This window comes from Anabrus simplex, chromosome 2 (assembly GCF_040414725.1).
Source record: "Anabrus simplex isolate iqAnaSimp1 chromosome 2, ASM4041472v1, whole genome shotgun sequence".
Lineage (NCBI taxonomy): Eukaryota > Metazoa > Arthropoda > Insecta > Orthoptera > Tettigoniidae > Anabrus > Anabrus simplex.
Window position 1 is genome coordinate 827,338,618 of NC_090266.1, and position 19,385 is coordinate 827,358,002.

The 19,385-nt window shown below is 38.2% G+C and overlaps 1 protein-coding gene across 4 annotated transcripts in view; it reads right to left on the reverse strand.

Moving 5' to 3' along the window:
- Positions 1-442: 442 nt before the first annotated feature.
- Zdhhc8 (zinc finger DHHC-type containing 8) overlaps positions 443-19,385 on the reverse strand; it is a 297,113-nt gene continuing 278,170 nt past the window's right edge. For all 4 annotated transcript variants that reach the window (XM_067141524.2, XM_068226294.1, XM_068226293.1 and 1 more), the window contains one exon: positions 443-10,306. In XM_067141524.2, coding sequence (XP_066997625.1) covers positions 9,454-10,306 — 853 coding nt within the window. In that variant the 3' untranslated portion in view covers positions 443-9,453. The remainder of the gene's footprint in view (positions 10,307-19,385) is intronic.

Here is a 19,385-nt window from a genome sequence, read left to right on the forward strand (position 1 = left end):
TTAACTGTGTCCTTCGCCCGTTAGTGGTGCAAGGTGCAGTACCTACTTATCTACATATATGAGTAAATAATCCCTGCCATGGATGATGATGATGATGATGCATTACATTGCTTCAAGACATTACTCAACACATTTACTACCATGGAGGAGTTAACCCCTCTAAGGAAAGCCAGTACCTGCCTCTCATACAGGAGTTTGGTAGTTTGGACGACTGCACTCTGGTTTTGAATTCTTTCTCTGAAAGAATGTGACCATAGCCAGTAGTAATTTTTGTTGTCAGTAAAAGGGGACTTTGGACATTTCCTTTTAACTTTTATGCTTAAACAACTAAGTCGTTCACCTTCTGTTTTCCTTGGAAAGGCATGTTTCCTGATGGCATTGTAGCCTGCTAGTGCTGTGAGAAATGGCGCGTAGAATTACACTCCGCATACGGTTTCTGAAATAAAAGTGACTGTTTTACTTATAGGCCATTGTCTGGAGAAGAAATCAATAGTATATTGTATAATGGGGTTTCAGACGATAAGTTAGTGAAAATGAGCCCGAAAATTAACTTGTAATGAGAAGTGAAAATGATGATGTCTTTGGCATTATTACCCCTGAACAAAGGCGCCGATCAGGATGCTTCATACTTCTGCCCCCCCCCATATTTAGTGAAGATATCAGTGCAAAAGGGAAGCGTACATATATTCCTATATCCTATGGAGATACATTTTTGGACTATGATATTTATGTTTGTTTACTTATTTCTACTTAACAAATTAAGTTGTACACAGAATAAGTGATTGCCACAGTTCAACATCCTTTCACAAGGTACTCACCTTTTTTTTAGAAAAATCACTGCACGTGTAACACAAGATGCCACACACTCAAGTTCTACCAGAACTCATCCTTAATGTACAGTGAAAATTTCAATTTTTTTTCTTTGTTAGTTCCTTTCAATAACTTTTAAAATACTGAAAGAAAAAAAAAAAAGTAAACATTGGTAGCCTCTAAAATAATCCATTTAAAATATCTTGGGCTGGGGCTTTCAAAAGGCTAACAGGTAGCTGGTAGTGAATATGTTAACACAGCTAGACAGTATGGAGTGGAATTAAAACAAGAAAAAATAACTTACTGAAGAATAAAAGAGCTTCCAGAACACATCATGGAGGACAAACAAATTCATCCAGCACCAGAGAAAAATAAGGTTGTAAAGTTTCCAGAATCAAGAAATGCCAAACAAGTGCAGGCTTTCCTGGGTTTAACTGGGTATTTCATAAAGTTCATACCAGAATACTTGGTTATTGCTAAATCATTGCTGACAAAAGATAAAGAATTTTAGTTTTCTAACAGGCAGAGAATTTCATTAGAAATGTTGAAGGAAGCTTTATCTATAAATGGTGTTTTGAACATTTATAATTCATTATATGAGATGGAGGACATACTGATGTGAGGCAAGTAAACTAGGATATGGACCCATGTTGTCGCAGAAATCACCAGTGGTCAGCTGTATATCCTGTATATTTCATAGGCAAAAAACTACATCACAAGAAGTGCCATAGCTACAAGCTGTAAGAATTATCAATCTTTGTTGCACTTGAAAATTTCTGAGCGGACCTACTTGGAATTGATTTAAAAATAATCACAGACCAAATGGTGCTGCTTTTCAAAGGACAATGAGTAAAAAGGATCTGACGCCAGAAGTATCAAGATGGGCTCTGATGCTGAAGGAATTCCAATATACTATAGGGCTCCAAAGTGGAACTAGAATATGACTTGCTGATACTGTAAGCCTGCACCCTGTTCTGTATGCAATTTCAGAGTGTGAAAAGCACAGTGAGAAGATAAAGGTCTTTGTGCCATCCAGAAGATATAACGGCACCATGATTCACGATGGCATACTTTCTGCAATCGCTAAGAGATCTTTGTTGTACCGAAAGCTATGCAGTATAAAATCCTCAATAGTGTCCAGTAGCGCGGTCATTTCTACATTAAGATAACAAAGACCTAGCCAAGAAAGAATATTACATCCTTAGTATGACAAAGAAAACAAAATATCAATCGTGTAAAATGTGTCTTGATAAACTGGAAGAATTGGAAAAAAGGAAGGATTCCTGCACCTTGTGACCAAGGGAAGAGTGCCTCTAGACACACACACATGTAGATCTCAGACCATTGGAGTCAAGTCATAATGGTTATAGTCACATTTTTTGGGTGGTTGATAATCTTACTAAATTTGTTTGGTTGTACCCCACAAAATCTACTACTGCAAAAGAAGTCATGGACAGACTGGAAGCCTAAAAAACCAATCTTTGGAAATCCTCATCTTACAGATTGTTAAGACCACCTCTGACGAGTTTGAGGATTACTGCAAAACTGAAAATATCAAAACACATGTTGATTTCAGTTTAACGTCAAGCAGATGGTCAGGTCAATATAATTATCTTGGTAATTGTTCCCATTCTTGCAAAACATGCAACATTGGACCCAGCAAACTAGTACATATACACAGAAGCTGTGCAACAAGCTATCAACTCTACATATCATCACAATATTGGAAGGACTCAGAGGAGTTGTTGACTGAAGTCAAAATGACGAACATGACAGTCCTAAGAATTGATGATCTCATCAAAGAAAAGCTGGTAGAAGAATTCTAGGGAAAAAACTAGGAAATGTGAAAGAGGATGCATAACAAATTCTCAAGGTTCAGCAAGAGAACAAGAAGTTTTTCAACCGACATTGCTGCCCTGCCAGACAATACCAGGTGGGGGACCTAGTTGCTAGGAGGCATACACAGGATCCGGCATCAAAGTAAAAAATTAAATTAAAAAAAACCTTGGTCCTTATTGTATTACCAGGTAAAACCCCAGGACACTTGCGACGTTTGGCGCAAAGGTGATCACGAGGGTTCAAGGCAAACTTCAAGCTGTGCTGAGTACATGAAACCATGGGTACCATGTTACCTGGGAGGTATGACCAGTAGGCTCACTGATAATGGAGAGTGTATCGTGTTGGCAGTGATGAAGAGAAGAAAGACAGACTGTCATGTGTTGTTAACATGCATGACAAAATCATACAATATAAACATCATGATTTGATGAAGTTATTTGACATCATATTGAATAGGTGGACCTTCATTTCAATTTCTTATTGATATGCATGACAAAATAAAGGATTGTTGAAGTAGTTTTATTCTACCTTACTTTGTGAAAAATCTAACTGAAATCCTATAGTAGCAAAAAATCGAAGTATAAAAAGGTAAGACAACAACAAATAGTTCCTTACTGTTTCCTTTCTTTATGACCACCACAATCAATTTCTTGAGAATTACCATGGAGGAGTGAATTAGCTTCAATATATAGAGCATTTGGCAGAATATATTACTGGCCTACTCTTATCAATGGTATTCCATGTCTAAAAGATCTGAAGCACCTCCAGCCAAGTAACAATGTCAACAGGCAGGAGATGAATTGCAGCCCTCTACCCTCAAGCTTATCTTAAGAGTATACCTGATATGTACATATATGATTTCAAATAAATGAAATAACAAGTGTTTTCTTTATTTTCACCACAATTCTATAATTTTCAGGCTACTGTATATATGCTCATGATATAGCATTAAAAATAACCTTATGCCCAAGCAAAATAAACATTTAAACAAAATGCGTAGTTACAGGCAAGCTGTCTACACAGGGTCATAGGTCACATGTTGAGTAGTTTCTTTCTCATCTCCACTGAGAGCAAACATTTAAAGTGAATAATGGTAAGCAACAAACTGTTCCTCAATGGTACACAAGCAAAGAAAATGTCCTTGAGCGAGATTTTTTTAAAAAAATCTGAACACATCAAATTATTAAAAATTATGTATAATTAATATTACCAATATGACCTTAATTTCAATTTTTATTCTAGCATAGAATTTCTTAGCATATATTAGAACAAATATTGGTTTATGTATAGAAACTGGTGGGAATAAGTATGAGTGAAGTTAAGAATTTCTCATCAGAGGCCTTTTATGATCTTGGGAATAACATCTCAGTAGGTAATAAGAGTAGAGCGTCATTAACTGCACTCCCAGCAAGTTCCAGTAACTTCTGCAACAAATGTGTTTCATAACGCATTATCATCTGGTGGTTTCGACCTACATTTGTGCTCTTTAATATTTACACTTACTCAATGATAAAACAAATTCACTAAGGTACTTAAAATTCTTTGAGCATATCCATTAAAAGTGGTCCAAAGTTGATGTGTTGACACACACGTTGCCCACACACTTGATGCTAGACAGCATGAGCTGACATAGATTGGAGAATAGTATACTCTTTTTTTGCAAGAATCTTTCATTTTGCATTGTGGATACTTTCTACAAAATGATATAGATTTGTTATATACATATTTGGAGACACAAACTGCCTGGGGATAGTAAAATGTAAAGGACATTTCATCAAAAACTATCTTCCTGAAAAACTATAAAATAAGGAAAGTTGAGCCAATCAGCATCTTCTTCTCTAGATGTTTATAATCTATGAGATATATAGCCTAAATTATAGGGCTAATCAAGTGTTGTACAAAAGTACAAAATTAGAGAAGAAAATTTGATCTACCAGGTTGCTCTGAATATCATTATGTCCTCACATCTACTGCCATAAGGCAACTGCATTTCAACTGATCTTGCTTCGTAAAATATTGCACTCAAAACTTGTGCTATTGTCTGTAGTGTTTTGGGCTGCTGTGCCATGTCCTAGGTTGGTGAGTGGCTAATGTTTTGGTATCAATGCAGTAGGCTTTATCAAGGCTAATTGATTAGCAGAGGTAAAAGACAGGAATATTTACACTTGAGGTCGAACTGTGCAGTGAAAGTGCTGTCATAGGGAGGGTAATAAGTTATGAATTTCATTATGCTCCGTATTGACAATTGATCACTATCAAAGGGTAGAGAAGGGTTCACCTATTCAATACCATTAGCTTGTATATTGTCTTATAAAACTGGGGCTAGTTTCGAGTGGGTCATTTTCAGCCACGGACTTCATCAATGTTTTAAATTAAGATTGTAAATTGTGGCATACCAGATTGTTTAATTTATTATTGGTTATATGTGTACATATGTCTTCCAACTGGATCATGGCTGAAGATGACCCAATATATATATGGGGTCAAAACTAGTCCCAGTTTTATAAGACAATATACAAGCTAATGGTGTTGAATAGGTGGACCCTTCTATACCCTTTGATAGTGATAGGGAGGGTAATGCAGAACTCTGTATGTTTGTAAGCTAATTTCCAGATATAGGATAGCAGTAAACTATAGAAGTTATTTGGGTGTTTTAGAAGTTCTATGGATTCTCTCTTTTTTTTTTTCCCAGTTAAGGAGCCTGTTATAGGATACATCTGAAAACTCGCGTTATGAAAATAAGAAGAGTCCTGCACTACCCCCAGATGATAGCACATTCATTGTGCAGTATGACCTCACTAATCCTCCACTTACCAGTTAGCCTTGACAAGGTCTACTGTAATGATGGTGAAATGTTGGCCACTTATTAACCATTCACGAGGTGCAGCAGCCCGAAGCTACATGGACAAAAGGATGCAGCTCAACTGGTTAAAATATTCTAGAAGTAAAATCTACAGCTGTGTGCAGTTAAAATACAGGACCGTTTCGAAAAGTTTGCTGTCCTTCCTGCACGCTGCGTGTCTAAACAAGAGTGCAGTCACTATCACATCATTCTCATATGCCCACAGAAAACCCTTCAACTACCATGAATGGATATTCAGATAGAGAAACAATAAAACTTACCCCAGAAAGGAGAGTCGAGCCAGGTAGTTACTCATCTTCTTTCGCAGGTTGTCGAACTGCCTTTACAGTAAGTATTGAAAATGCTCTCCCTCAGCCTAGAGACAAGTGTTGTGTGTGATACTGAAATTCACTGTCTACAATTCAGCCCCATAAAGCTTCAAAATGTTGGTGCGAATAGCATTTATCATTTCTTCTATGGTGCAGGGGTTACGTCTATATACTATATTTCAATACATCTCCTAAATAGATGTCGCAAGGCATTACGTTGGTAGAGCAAACTGGCCATAAACCTGCACCAATTCCTCTGTCCCCCAAAACATCACGCACTGGATTCACTGAATTACAAGTGGTACGTGCTGTAGCCCTGTCTTGCTGGAAATATCCGAGCAACCTTTACTGTTCAGTCAGTTGAAAAAAGAACTTGTTGCTGGGCTAAGCAGCTCAGGTGATAGTGCTCGCATCCAAAGTTAAAAATCGGTAGTCGTTACATTCCAGTAATCGATATATATTACATGGAAGCAGAAATGGGGGGGAAGGGTGGAAGTGATAATGAAGGTAACTTTTCAGTTCTACTACAGCAGAATCAGTAGCTTCATTAGGGCTGGAAGAGATTCTTTCTTACCTCTCCAGTAATTCCAGAAAGATCAAATGTATTCTATAATACCCATCACTGCTTGGGGGGGGATATGTTCTGAAAACTGCACACAGATATTCTCTCGAGGGAGCGATTTTTCAATGAAGAAAGATGTACTTTCCCCGAAGAGGTTGAGACTTAGCTATGAAAATTTTCAGAACCAATTATTTTGCAAAATAAATGTCAAATTATTTCAAATGCTGAAAGTCGCTAACTAAAATACAAACTATGGGAAGAAATCATTTTGCAAGTTTCGAGGTATGTTTACATGTAGTCTCATGTAATTCTCTAGGCTTAGAAAAACAAAAACAAAAATGAAATAAAGTATTTTTCCTTGCAGATTTTAGTATCATTCCAGCCCCATGTGATAAAGAGAGTCAGCAATTTCCTTAAGACCAGCATTCTGTAAAGTAATTGCAATTCCACTAATTACTTGTTGAAAAAGTAATTTTTAATTGTAAGTGAGTAAAATATTTCTCAGGTACCTAATTGTAATTCAGCCCAAATACTTTTTTCTTGTACTTTACTTGAAGGCTAATTTAATGGTAGGATCTAAACATGCTGGACAATGCAGAGACCCAAAAGTCTACATATACAATATTTTGACACATTTTAAACCAACTGACACGAGACATGAATTCTTTGCAAAATGCCCATGGCTTCAATGCTTTCAGCTGCATGGAAAAAATTCCTAAGGCTCAGTTTAATCTTTTATAGTTTTAAAATCACAATGCAAATGATTTAAATGTATTAATTTGCATTCCACAAGGGTGATAAAGATTTCTTTATCCACACATTGGCACCAATGAAGGGAACTAATTTTATGGTTAAATTATCCTCTATAACAAACATTTTCAGTAAATATTTGTTGGTTCATTTGATGCATCTATCTCAAGCATATAAATCAAAATGAACTGGGAAAAATAAGAGCAACTTACCAAGGAATTAATATTTGTGTGGCTAAGTATAAGACGCATATCTCATTAATATTGCTTTATAGGTTCGGTTAGTTGAATTTAAATTTACCTCTCCCTTACCTATCCAACTCGTTTTATCCCTACATCTGTTTGACAATCATATCATAAGAATGTCAGGAATATACTAACTGCTGAGCAAGATTGTGACCAACCCGGCGGAGGGTGTTGTTCAGCTCTTTATAACAAGTGTTCTGTCAAATAATTTCAGAATCACAGGAGTAAATTATTCTAACGGCTATTACAGAAAAATGTGGGGCTTGTTAAGCTCACATCTTGTTCAATCCACCACATACTAACCTCTGGAATATGAAGCAGTTCTTTACAAACATTACTGACAATTCTGAAATTCGATATCTTACATAATATCAGTATCATATCATGCATGTAACACTGTTTGTCTGAAAAGATAATTATTTTGTGCCAGGGCTTAAGAGTACAAGTCACTTTATTATTTGGTTCCTCATAGTACAACTCGCTGATTTAATTTTTAACAGTTGCAGAAAAAAACTATTATTAAAAATTAAGATAAATCTTCCTGAAATATACTGATATTTTATTCATTTCCAACATTTTACAATTAATGCCCTCACTGCTTTAAAAATTTCAAATATCTGTCCTGAAAACTAGCTATTTCTGACATACCCTTAAGCCTTGGCATGAAAGAATTACAAATACTGTCAGTTTGTGTCCCTATCATAAACACTGTTAAAATCCTGATTTAAGAAATTAAGTCTTTTTAATGAACTAGAAGATCAAATTCAGAAACTAGTAAATTTATAAATTAAAGGGCTTGATAGCAAGTGGGTATAGGACCTATACAAATCCCCTTCTTACTGTGCAGTTCATTCAAAACTACCACCTAGACCAAGCCTGATCTGCTGATATGGAATTACAACAATTGTTGGCATGTATGTTTGATTTCAATTGACTGAAAATCAATAGAACAATATATGCTACAGATGCATGCAATAAACAAATGAATTTCACAAGCACATTTGTAGTGACTGAAAAATTGGATGCATCAGCACGGAGTGGTAATACTGTAATTTCACATACTGCCAATGTACTTTATTAGTTTTGCAATCTACCTGAATCCATTGCAACACTTCCAAAAGAATGGAAGTGGCACTCTGATCTTATGAGGGAAATATAATTTTTACAATTTCTGTATGTATCTATCATCCTGCATACAAAAGAAAATAGAATTGGAAAACAGCAATCTGAAGGACAAATGTGAATAACTCCTTCCAGAAACAGGATATTTCCTTAATCATGCAAATTACACCTTACACTGGGAGTTCTTGTAGAACTTACATAAATAGCAAGCAATATTCCACCAATGAAACAGAAGTAGATGATACGGTGCAATTTACATTAAGGGGAAAACATGCAAATAAGACTGAAAATCAATAGAACAATATATGCTACAGATGCATGCAATAAACAAATGAATTTCACAAGCAATGAAAATCTCTCACAGCCATTCATTTTAAGCTGCTATCAAGATTACAAAACAGCTTGAAGAAATGATTATACGCCGCTTTTCCATCACATACAGGTCATTCTGGACATGTCAGTGTATGAAATTTGGGTTAGTTCAGACTATTAATTTTTCAATTTTCCTCACTTGATCATGCTTTACGATTTATGGCACAATTTTAATACCAAATTAACGGTCTCCCTCCACAATTACTACCACACACACGTGGAATTCTTGTTCACTCACCAACATACACCACAAAACTAGTTGACAATCACACCTCCATTAACACACTGTCTCTATTTTGCAGAGTTCTTTGTACGACATAATAAAAAATTGTATCAAGTCAAAATCTTTCAGGGTAAAAATTCTTACTGAGTTTAAGCAGGGGAGCAATCACATTAATTATTCCCTTCCTTACAAAGCAACTGTCAGTCCTAACAACTTCAGTAAGGAGGCCTGCAACCTCGCCGTGCCATGGGAAATGTTCGAGCCCCTGCAACATAGCTATAGGTTGCCTGCCTGTGCTGAGGCAAAGTTTTATTACGAGAGTAGCCGCAGACCCGCGTCCCCACCGGGCCTAGCCTTCCCTATACAGAGATTTCATAGTTCATATCGTAAACACTGGCCCTATCTGGCGTAGGAGTGGAACTTCGATGAGAGTCTTGCATAACTGAAGTAGGTGTTCCCCCCATAGGACCACCCACAGCAACAATGCGATGCTCAGAGCGTGGAGTTCCCGGTGAGGCTGAAGTTAATTCCATTGAGTCTGTCATTTCTAATGCTCGCACAAATGACATGGGTCTTCTAGATCCCGGGCTAGGTCGTCTTCCTTCGCACGAAGACACAACGGCAGTAGGAGTGGTAGGCGTAGCCATGGCTTTACGCTTTATCTGGGGGGACTGTGAAGGAGGGTATACGGGAACTCCACCTCTCACAGGAGGGTAATATGAAGACGTTGGAGGACGCTGGCTGTACATTTGCTGTTGCTGGGTAGGACTTGTTGGATTGGATCTGTAGTAATCGTAGCCAGGTCCTCTTTGCTGGTGGTGATGTGCTGGGGCTGCTACACCGTTACCACCACTGCCATATGCACCTGGAGAAGTGTCCTTCCACATATACACACCTCGCTGAGGTGAACCAGCAAGCTCACGTATATTGTCCACTGTATTATTGGTGCGAGAATATGCAAGGTCCCCACCAGAAGCTCCTTGCCGAACAAGTTCCCCTTCAGACAAGAATCTACGCTGAGGACTTCCGTAGTTGCCAGCAGGTGGTCCACCCCGTGAAGTTCCATGTGGTTGTGCACCATGGTGAGGATGTGCTCCTCCCATGTGTTGCTGCTGATGTTGGAAATCATAATATGAAGGTGGACCTCCAGCCATGCCCCCAACACCGATGAAATCCGGACGACGAGGTTGAGTTGGAGTGCCAGGGTTGGACCTTTAAAATAACTTCAGATAATTTATTCAATTCTAAAAGATATTTCAATTTTCATACAGTAAAGAAATAGGAAGCCAAAAGACATTCACACTACTGCAATTGCTGAATAGCTTACTAGGAGCAGGAGTTTGAAATTCACACTACTATGGTTTTTTTTAGAGGTTCATGTTAGTCAATTGCTCAGTTACTTATACTAGGATAAAATAATTTTACATAGTAATATATCCACCAAAAATTGTGAGCACAATGGTAAGGCAAGGATCTAAAATGTAGGCATTAAAGGCTGTTTAATATGGCATGGGATTTTAAATTCCATTTAACACAAAGCTGCAACGTCATCAAAAACTAAAGAATGCCAGATGTCAGCTCAGTCTTCAACCACCAATAAAGATGTTCCAAAAAGGAGGGAAAAAAAAAAAAGCAATAGAACAAGCATTTCATTAATGCAGATCAATGCAATGACATGGTCAATGGTATACTTTGCAAACGAAAATTCAAACTAATATTTTCAGCAGCCAATTAAAGATGGGCAAATACACAAATTTTAAAGGAGAAAATCAGACGGGCAGTAAAATTTTTGTAGGGTGATGAACAATTCCTATTCTACCACAACAGTTCCACTGGAGTTATAAAAAGGCTGAAAACCATAATATAAGACAGCTTGAAGCGAACTGGGTACTTGACTCATCCGGTTTACCTTGTAAGATAATATTTTTGAAACGCCAGAGGAGACTTGAGGATCTAACAAATGACGTGTCGTGTACAAAGACTCAGATTCAGGCTGCTTGATGAGCTGGTTAACATCACCTGAACAAACAATGTTCATGTAGGGGCACTCCTCTATCGAGAGAGAACATTTCCGTTTAACTTTGGATATGAAGAAAGACTGACCACAAATTCATTACAGTTTAACACAAAATAACATCAAATAACATTTTTAGCCTTCTGAACAATAAAAAATATGTGAGCACACAAAAATTAGCATGAAAATAAGACTTAAAAAATTAAATACCATATAATAGTGGTGTAAGTGTTTTAGTACTGCATAGCATTTGTCCATATAGCACTCAATTGAAACAAAATAACACAATTACAAGGAATGCTAAACAGTGGTTATCAATAAAACTAAACTACTCAGATATGAATGTATTACGCAATATGCTCAGCAGATTTTATATATATGTTTTAAAAAAACACCCTCAAATTTTCCAGACACAAACATCAATTTTCTTTTAATGCTTCAATGAATACTAATTTTTTTAAAGCAATAGTTATTACACACGAAACAACACACCTCTGAACACAAAAAATGATCAGGCATAAAATGTAAGCAACCAATTCTGATATGACTTGGTAAGCATGGGCGCCCGTATGACAGTTTCTAAAGGGGGGCCCAGACCTGGGGGTACGTAGTAATTTTAGTATTTTGGAAGATAAATGGCGATTTGTATTCTGCGGTAGAATAACCCACGGTATCTGCTGCCTGTTGGTGGTAGGACAGTCCTACCGCTTTTATGTAATACTAACTTTTAAATCATTTTCTTGAAATGAAAACACGTGACTACACTAGATTTTTGCCTTTCTCTGAGAGCTAGAGGGGGGCCACGGCCCCACCTTGCCCCCGGGTATGGGCGCCCTTGTTGGTAAGGGAAGAGAAATTTGAAAGGATCCAATTTAACAATTCTGACACCCTTGAAAGTGTTTCTTGCCCAGTACTGACCATGGGACTTCAACTTTTTACTGATCAATTCTTCTGCCCAAACTTCTTCATGGGCTGATGAGCATGATAAACTTAACCCTTAAATAAGCAACCATTTCTGAATCATGTCAACAACATACACTACCTGACAAAAAAGTTAAGCACCCAGAATGAGTGGTCCAATATTTTCCCATTTTGGTATACATGCATACCATAGAAGTGTGAGTAAATGATTAGATTTACAAGGATCTGTAATGTGTGGAACGCCCACCACAGTGCATTCGTGATGACACCGTCCTGTTGTTGTTAAGTTGTTACCAGTCAACTTGCGTGAGTCGGACAGTTAAGCAAGATGTGCAGAGAGGATTATGTACAGTATGAAGCAACCATGATGCCTCCCCAATGTGTTAAGACGGCCTATCCACCAACTGACAGCATTTGACAGAGGCCACATTGCAGGACTACACGAGGCTGGTTGGTCGTATCTTGCAATTGCCAGGCATGTGGGCCATTCAGATGTCACAGTGTCCCAATGTTGGACTCAATGGGTACAAGAGAGCACTCGATCACTTCGGGCAGGTTCGGGTCAACCAAGAAAAACCACCCCGAGGGAGGACAGTCGTATGGTGCGCCCAAGTATTGCGGGTTGCCATAACTTTGGCACCTGCCATACGTGAACACGTACTGGGAATTCTACAACACCCTGCGAGTTCCTGCACAGTGTCTCGGCGACTCACACCCGCCGGACAGAGGTCCTACTGCCTCATGCGGCGGTTGCTATTGACTCCAGAACACCAACGCTTGCGTTTGGAGTGGTGCCTTGCCCGGGAGACATGGACCGAGGAAGACTGGCATCACATCATGTTCAGTGACGAGTCCTGCTTCTCCATAACCTCCGATGACCATGGTGTGCAGGTTTGGCGGTGTCGAAGGCAGATCCTGTCCATATTGTGGAAAGAGACACAGCCGTAATCCCTGGCATCATGGTATAAAGAGCCATAGGATATGCATTCAGGTCACCTCTAATAGTGCTTCGGCAGAATTTGACAGCACATTGATACGTCATAGACATTCTGCATCTGCACGTCCTACCCCTTATAGCATAGCACCCTGGGACAGTGTTCCAACAAGATAATGCACATCCACACACAGCACGTGTATCTATGGACTGCCTAAGCATGTAGAGGTCCTCCCATGGCCTACAAGATCCCCGGACCTCTCCCATCATTGAACACGTGTGGGATGACATTGGAAGGGGACTCAGTCCCAGTACCAAGCTGCAGGATCTGGAGTGATAGTTACAACAACTGTGGACGAACTTGCCTCAGGAGAGGATCCAAAGGCTGTTTGACACCATTTCGAACCACATAAGGGCCAGGGGGGTGCAACACCCTACTGACCTGGCGCCAGCTTTCCACCTGTAACTGCCAACAGCCTTGTCTCTTTTACCTCATATTGTAATCAGTTCAATAAAGGCACATGGTCTTTCAGCATATGTAGTTTCATTCACTTTCAACCACTCCTGGCCGCTTAACTTTTTTTGTCAGACAGTGTATTCAATAACTAATGGAGAGGAGAAAATAATGACTAAGTCTTATTCATGATCCTATCTTTCTATACACAAGTTGGTACATAATAATATTACTAGGTTTCTCCCTCACTGAGATCTATTTCTTTACGATATGAAATTATATTCTGTAAATACAACTGTATGAAACAGCACTTCCTACAGCATAACAAGTCTTTTCTTTAACGTTCTGAAAGAGTTCTGATATTGTTATCAAGCTTGACAAAATAATTTACATTAGTGGAAAAATTTATTGGTGTCAGCCCTGTGGTGCTGGGATTATATGTCTGCCTATTACTGAGAGGTCTTGGGTACAAGGGATACAACTGTCAGCTCATACCAAGATTTTAATTCCAGACCAAGGGCTGGAGCGGGGTTCACTAGGCCTTGCGAGACCAACACAGGAGCTACTTGACATGAGAGGCAACAGACACAGTCAACGAAACCAAACAACACAGCTGTCGTCATGACTATCACATTGTGATCCAATACTTGCAAGCCATCTGGCCAGGCAGCAATTGTCTTGGCAGGCCATGGCTCCCAATAAGCTGCATGTCTGACAGGTTCTGCTTTTTGAAAAAATGTACTGCATTACTTTCCATTATTTTATGATTTTGTCTTCAACGATTTAAGTATAATTACGTATGAAATTTATCTATTTTCATACATTTGGGTCAGTATATTAATCTGGGGAAATGAAATTAAGCAAAATAAACACATTTTGTTGCACGTTTTTCTGAGAATGGGAAGATTACTACATTTTGCCAACTTTTTCCTTCTATTTCATGCTTCAGGACCTTCACCCACCTACTTTTCCCTGCGTTTTTAAAATATTAGACAAATATTTTTCTCTTTTTGACCAGATTTTAAAAATATTGTTTAATCAGAAGTCAACAATAGTCAATAAATACCGTATAATCTCTAATACCACCTGCCACCGAATAAGACCCGCACCCTTATTTTGAAAGAACAAATTTTTTTTAAAAAAGTGAAGTCAAAATTATTTACAATCTTTACTAACACACATCAAATGATTAGAAAATTCACAAATAAAAGTAAACAAACATTTCCAGAACGATATCCAACGAGTTCATCATCATCATCATCAGTACAAACTTGGGAACTTTCATCATCACCTTCCCACAAAATGTAGTCATGCTGCCATGCATAGCATCAGAAATGCTACTTCCTGAAGCTCTTCAGTATCAGGTCTCCAGGGACACGAACAGAGCAGCTAAACTTCCGGCCGCTGAATGCGACCATTTGGCGTCAGTGTGCGATTATCAACCGCCATCCATTCTGTATAGAGCTGTTTCAAGGCTGCTTTAAATGGACGGTTCATGCAGACATCCAGCGGCTGTAGCATAATGTCATCCCGCACGGAATGACTGCTAGGTCGGTTTTCACATCCTTGATGTGTTTCTTCACAGAGTCTGTTGTGTGGCCGCGGTAACTGTCGAGAACAAGCAAGCTCTTTTGTCCCAATAATGAACCAGGGCCATGTTGCCAGACACGCTTTACCCAGTCTTCCACAAGTGAATTGTCCATCCAGCCGGAGTTCTGAGATCTGACGATAACACAAGCGGGTAGATTTTTAGGAAGCGTATTTCGCTTGAGAACAATGTACAGCGGCAATTTGGTTCCGTCGGCGAGAATACACAACATTATTGTACCCCGTTGTTTTTCATTACCACCTGTTCTAATGGTAACATTTTTCGCACCCTTTAACATTCACAGTCCTGTCCACTGGCATTTCAAAGTAGACTGGCGTCTGATCTGCATTGCCAATTTGGGAAAGCAAATGTGCATTTTCCTTCCGCAACCGAATTATGCGACACTGAAACGACAATAACTTCTCATCGTAGGCACCAGGAAGATGCTGTGAAATTGAGGTACGCCTTCGTACGCTCAACCCGTTTCTTTTATAAAACATACAAACCCATCCTCGGCTTGCCTTAAACCCTTCTGATGAAAGTTCCTTTTCGATCTCTAATGCCTTTAGCTGACATATTTCGGTTGACACACCATATCCCAATTCCCGCCTTTCTGTCACATATTTATAAAGCTTATTTTTCAACTTCTGGAAACTGTACACTCAGTCCACGAAAACCTCTATGATCACAACTACATGTTAATAACACATTTTTCTTCTTTCTCCAGTCGCGAATACGACTCGTCAATATTGTATTTCCTACCGGCGGCACGATTTCCAATAATTTCAGCTTCCCGAACTACTTTCAGTTTCTCTCTCGCAGTAAAGGATCGCAAACGCCTTGTGAAATTCATGTTGATACTCCGAGAACGTGCGTGAGACTGACGCCAAGCGCGGAAGTAGCGTATACTGAAGGGGGAGAGAGCATTGTTGCCAAGCGGTGATGCCCGATTTACGCGCATTCAGAAAGATAAATTTCCTAAAATTTTAAATAAGACCCGCACCCAATTTTGGAAGCGTTATTTTCGAAAAAACAGTGTGGGTAGTATTCGAGATTATGCGGTATTAAAATATAATTTACAAAAATCATCAATAATTCGTATCCCAGCAACACTGACCAACCTGCAACTGTGAAATCAAATTAAAATTGAAATAATGATGCTGGAACAGTTTCAGTAGCAGGGATACCAACTATTACGATTCAATCGTAATAATTACGAATTACCCATTATAATTACGCCTTTACAAATCACACACCACAAATTACGATTTTTTGTTGATTTTTAAATCTAAGTGTATGAAGTGTTCAAAAGGATACACAAGGCGGCTTGAATTCTCATATTATTTTTGGATTTCTCAGTAATAATTTATACCTCTTTCCTGTACCTCGTTTAAGAATATTTCGATTTGTCACGCGCCGAACACAGTGTGTGCTTCTAGTACCGGAAATATAGGCATCTGTGAAGAGGTATATCTTGCGGAGTTGTTGTCTTTGTTTGTCACATGATCAGACTTCCGTGCAAGTATGCGAGTTCTTTTGTCTTTATTTTGGCAGTGAAGTGGTGACAAACTCCTTTTAATTGTGAATAATGTGTGCGTGACTGTTGAAGAAGTATTTATTGCGATTTTAGTTGCCAAATTTACATATATTGCTCTTCTAGGATATATGCTAATCGTGTGAACCAGAATCAATCAATCAATCAATCAATACTGATCTGCATTTAGGTCAGTCGCCCAGGTGGCAGGTTCCCTATCTGTTGCTTTCCTAGCCTTTTCCTAAATGATTTCAAAGAAATTGGAAATTTATTGAATGTCTCCCTTGGTAAGTTATTCCAATCCCTAACTCCCCTTCCTATTAATGAATATTTGCCCCAGTTTATCCTCTTGAATTCCAATTTTATCTTCATATTGTCATCTTTCCTACTTTTATAAATGCCACTCAAACTTATTCGTCTACTAATGTCATTCCACGCCATCTCTCCGCTGACAGCTCGGAACATACCACCGTAGCATCAGCAACAACAGTAGCCACTCCCACAACACTTCCTACCATTGCATCTTCCCCACTGGCCGACAACTCGCGCAATGCCCCGCCTCCCTTCCCCTCACCGCTACCTTCCGCGACCGCATTCGTACAACACACGCAGCAGTAAGCCAGTTACCGTCAAACCTAAGTAAATAACCAAGGGACCAGTTCACAAACGGGTAAGTGCTTTCCGTTATCTCCTTAAAGTGCTACACTCTTTAAATTTTCCAATAGACGACACTCATATTTTCCCCCCTTTTTCTTTTTCAGGATACATTCGATCAATTTCATATAATAGATCAGCATTTTTCCGTTAGAAGAACAATTTCAACATATTACTGCATAAAATAATGGCAGAAATTACAACGCAAGGAGTCCCATAAATGCTAAATTACGCCGATTTAGACGACATTCCATCACCAGTGATGTAATAGATCAGCATTTTTCAGTTAGAAGAACAATTTCAACATATTACTGCATAAAATAATGGCAGAAATTACAACGCAAGGAGTCCCATAAAGGCAAAATTACGCCGATCTAGACGACATTTTATCACCAGTGAACTCGTTTTTCAACCATCATGTGCGATTTTAGCATTTCTCATCATGTTTATTCTTAAAAAACAGCAACATAGTCTATAATAAGAACTCACCCTGATATGAAAAACTGATTTTATCATAAACAGTCTATTATAATCGAGCGTAGATATGTTGGACAACGATTTTTAAGAACATCTTATTACCATATACTATTTTTAACATTTAAGCCATCCATTCCGTTTTACATTTTAAACAATTTGAATGATTAAAATTTTTGTTTTAATAGACATAAATAATCTTATTGATTATTTTTAAAGTGTTAAATTTATATATTTTTATCAATGTATATCAATGTATATTAGACATTCTTTTGTGATATACACCAGGATCAGGGCCCTGACCCACCAATGATTTATGTTAACTATTGCTGATGATGCTCACAAAGTTGAGTGAAACATGTCCAATTTGTGATTAAATGGTTTCATCCTAAATATAAGGATTTTGTGTATTGGAAAGGTGGTTCATTAATTATAATAATTTGATACTCTGAACTCCAATACGGTTGGAAAATGAGATTTATAACTTGTAACATACCACTCAGTCGAGCAACTCTTCTTCTCTCAATTCTTCCCAACCCAAACATTACAACATTTTTGTAACGCTACTCTTTTGTCGGAAATCACCCAGAACAAATCGAGCTGCTTTTCTTTGCAATTTTTCCCGTTCTTGAATCAGGTAATCCTGGTGAGGGTCCCATACACTGGAACCATACTCTGGTTGGGGTCTTACCAGAGACTTATGTGCCCTCTCCTTTACATCCTTACTACAACCCCTAAACACCCTCATAACCATGTGCAGAGATCTGTACCCTTTATTTACAATCCCATTTATGTGATTACCCCAATGAAGATCTTTCCTTATATTAACACCTAGATACTTTCAATGATCCCCAAAAGGAACTTTCACCCCATCAACGTGTTTCAAAATGCGAAAGGTTTGAAACAGTGAAGCGATTTTTTGTGCAGGAAAATACGTGTGATTACGTTACCATGACTAGTGACGCTAGTAATATAGTTGAAAAATTTAGGGAGGTATACTCGGAAGAATGAACCTGTTTAATGCGTTGCTCAAAATCTCATTCACACGTGTTTTGTAGTGTGTGTAGCCGCGATGTTTTGGATGCGGATGATGAAGAAGAACAAAACTGAATTTCGTGCTAATATGAACTCCGAACTGTTAAGTGCTCTGTTAGTGCAGAGGATGCACATGATATGAAAAGGAAAAGCATTTCACCAGTGTGCGTTTACCAAACAGGAACTACAAGCTTTAAATGATATGTAAGTTAGTAAGATCACGAAAGAAATAATTCTACGACCACCCCCGCCCCCCGTGCCCTAACGGCTGCATTACGATTACCTCCCTTGAAAGTTGGCATCTCTGCAGTAGCATAGATAAGGTGGGGATAAGGGGAATATATCCCTTACAATAGATATATTTATTATTTTTACGAATGTTAAGATATAATAAAATAAAAACATCAATTTGCAAATATCAGTTTAAATTTTTTTATTATTACTATTATTAAAATACATGTCCCCCATAAATTGCATTTAAATGGGCTACTGCAAATTTAAATTGTCTTTAATAATAACAATAATCAAATGTTTTTATAACAACAACTCTTTCTCTCGTTGGTTGTTTTAGTGTTTTACCAGTCCAGACCAGAATATATTTTTCACAACAAAATCATGTCAAAGTTGTACGAGAAGTTGTATGCACTTTCAGAGGAATTCAAGATGTACTGTAATTTATCAAA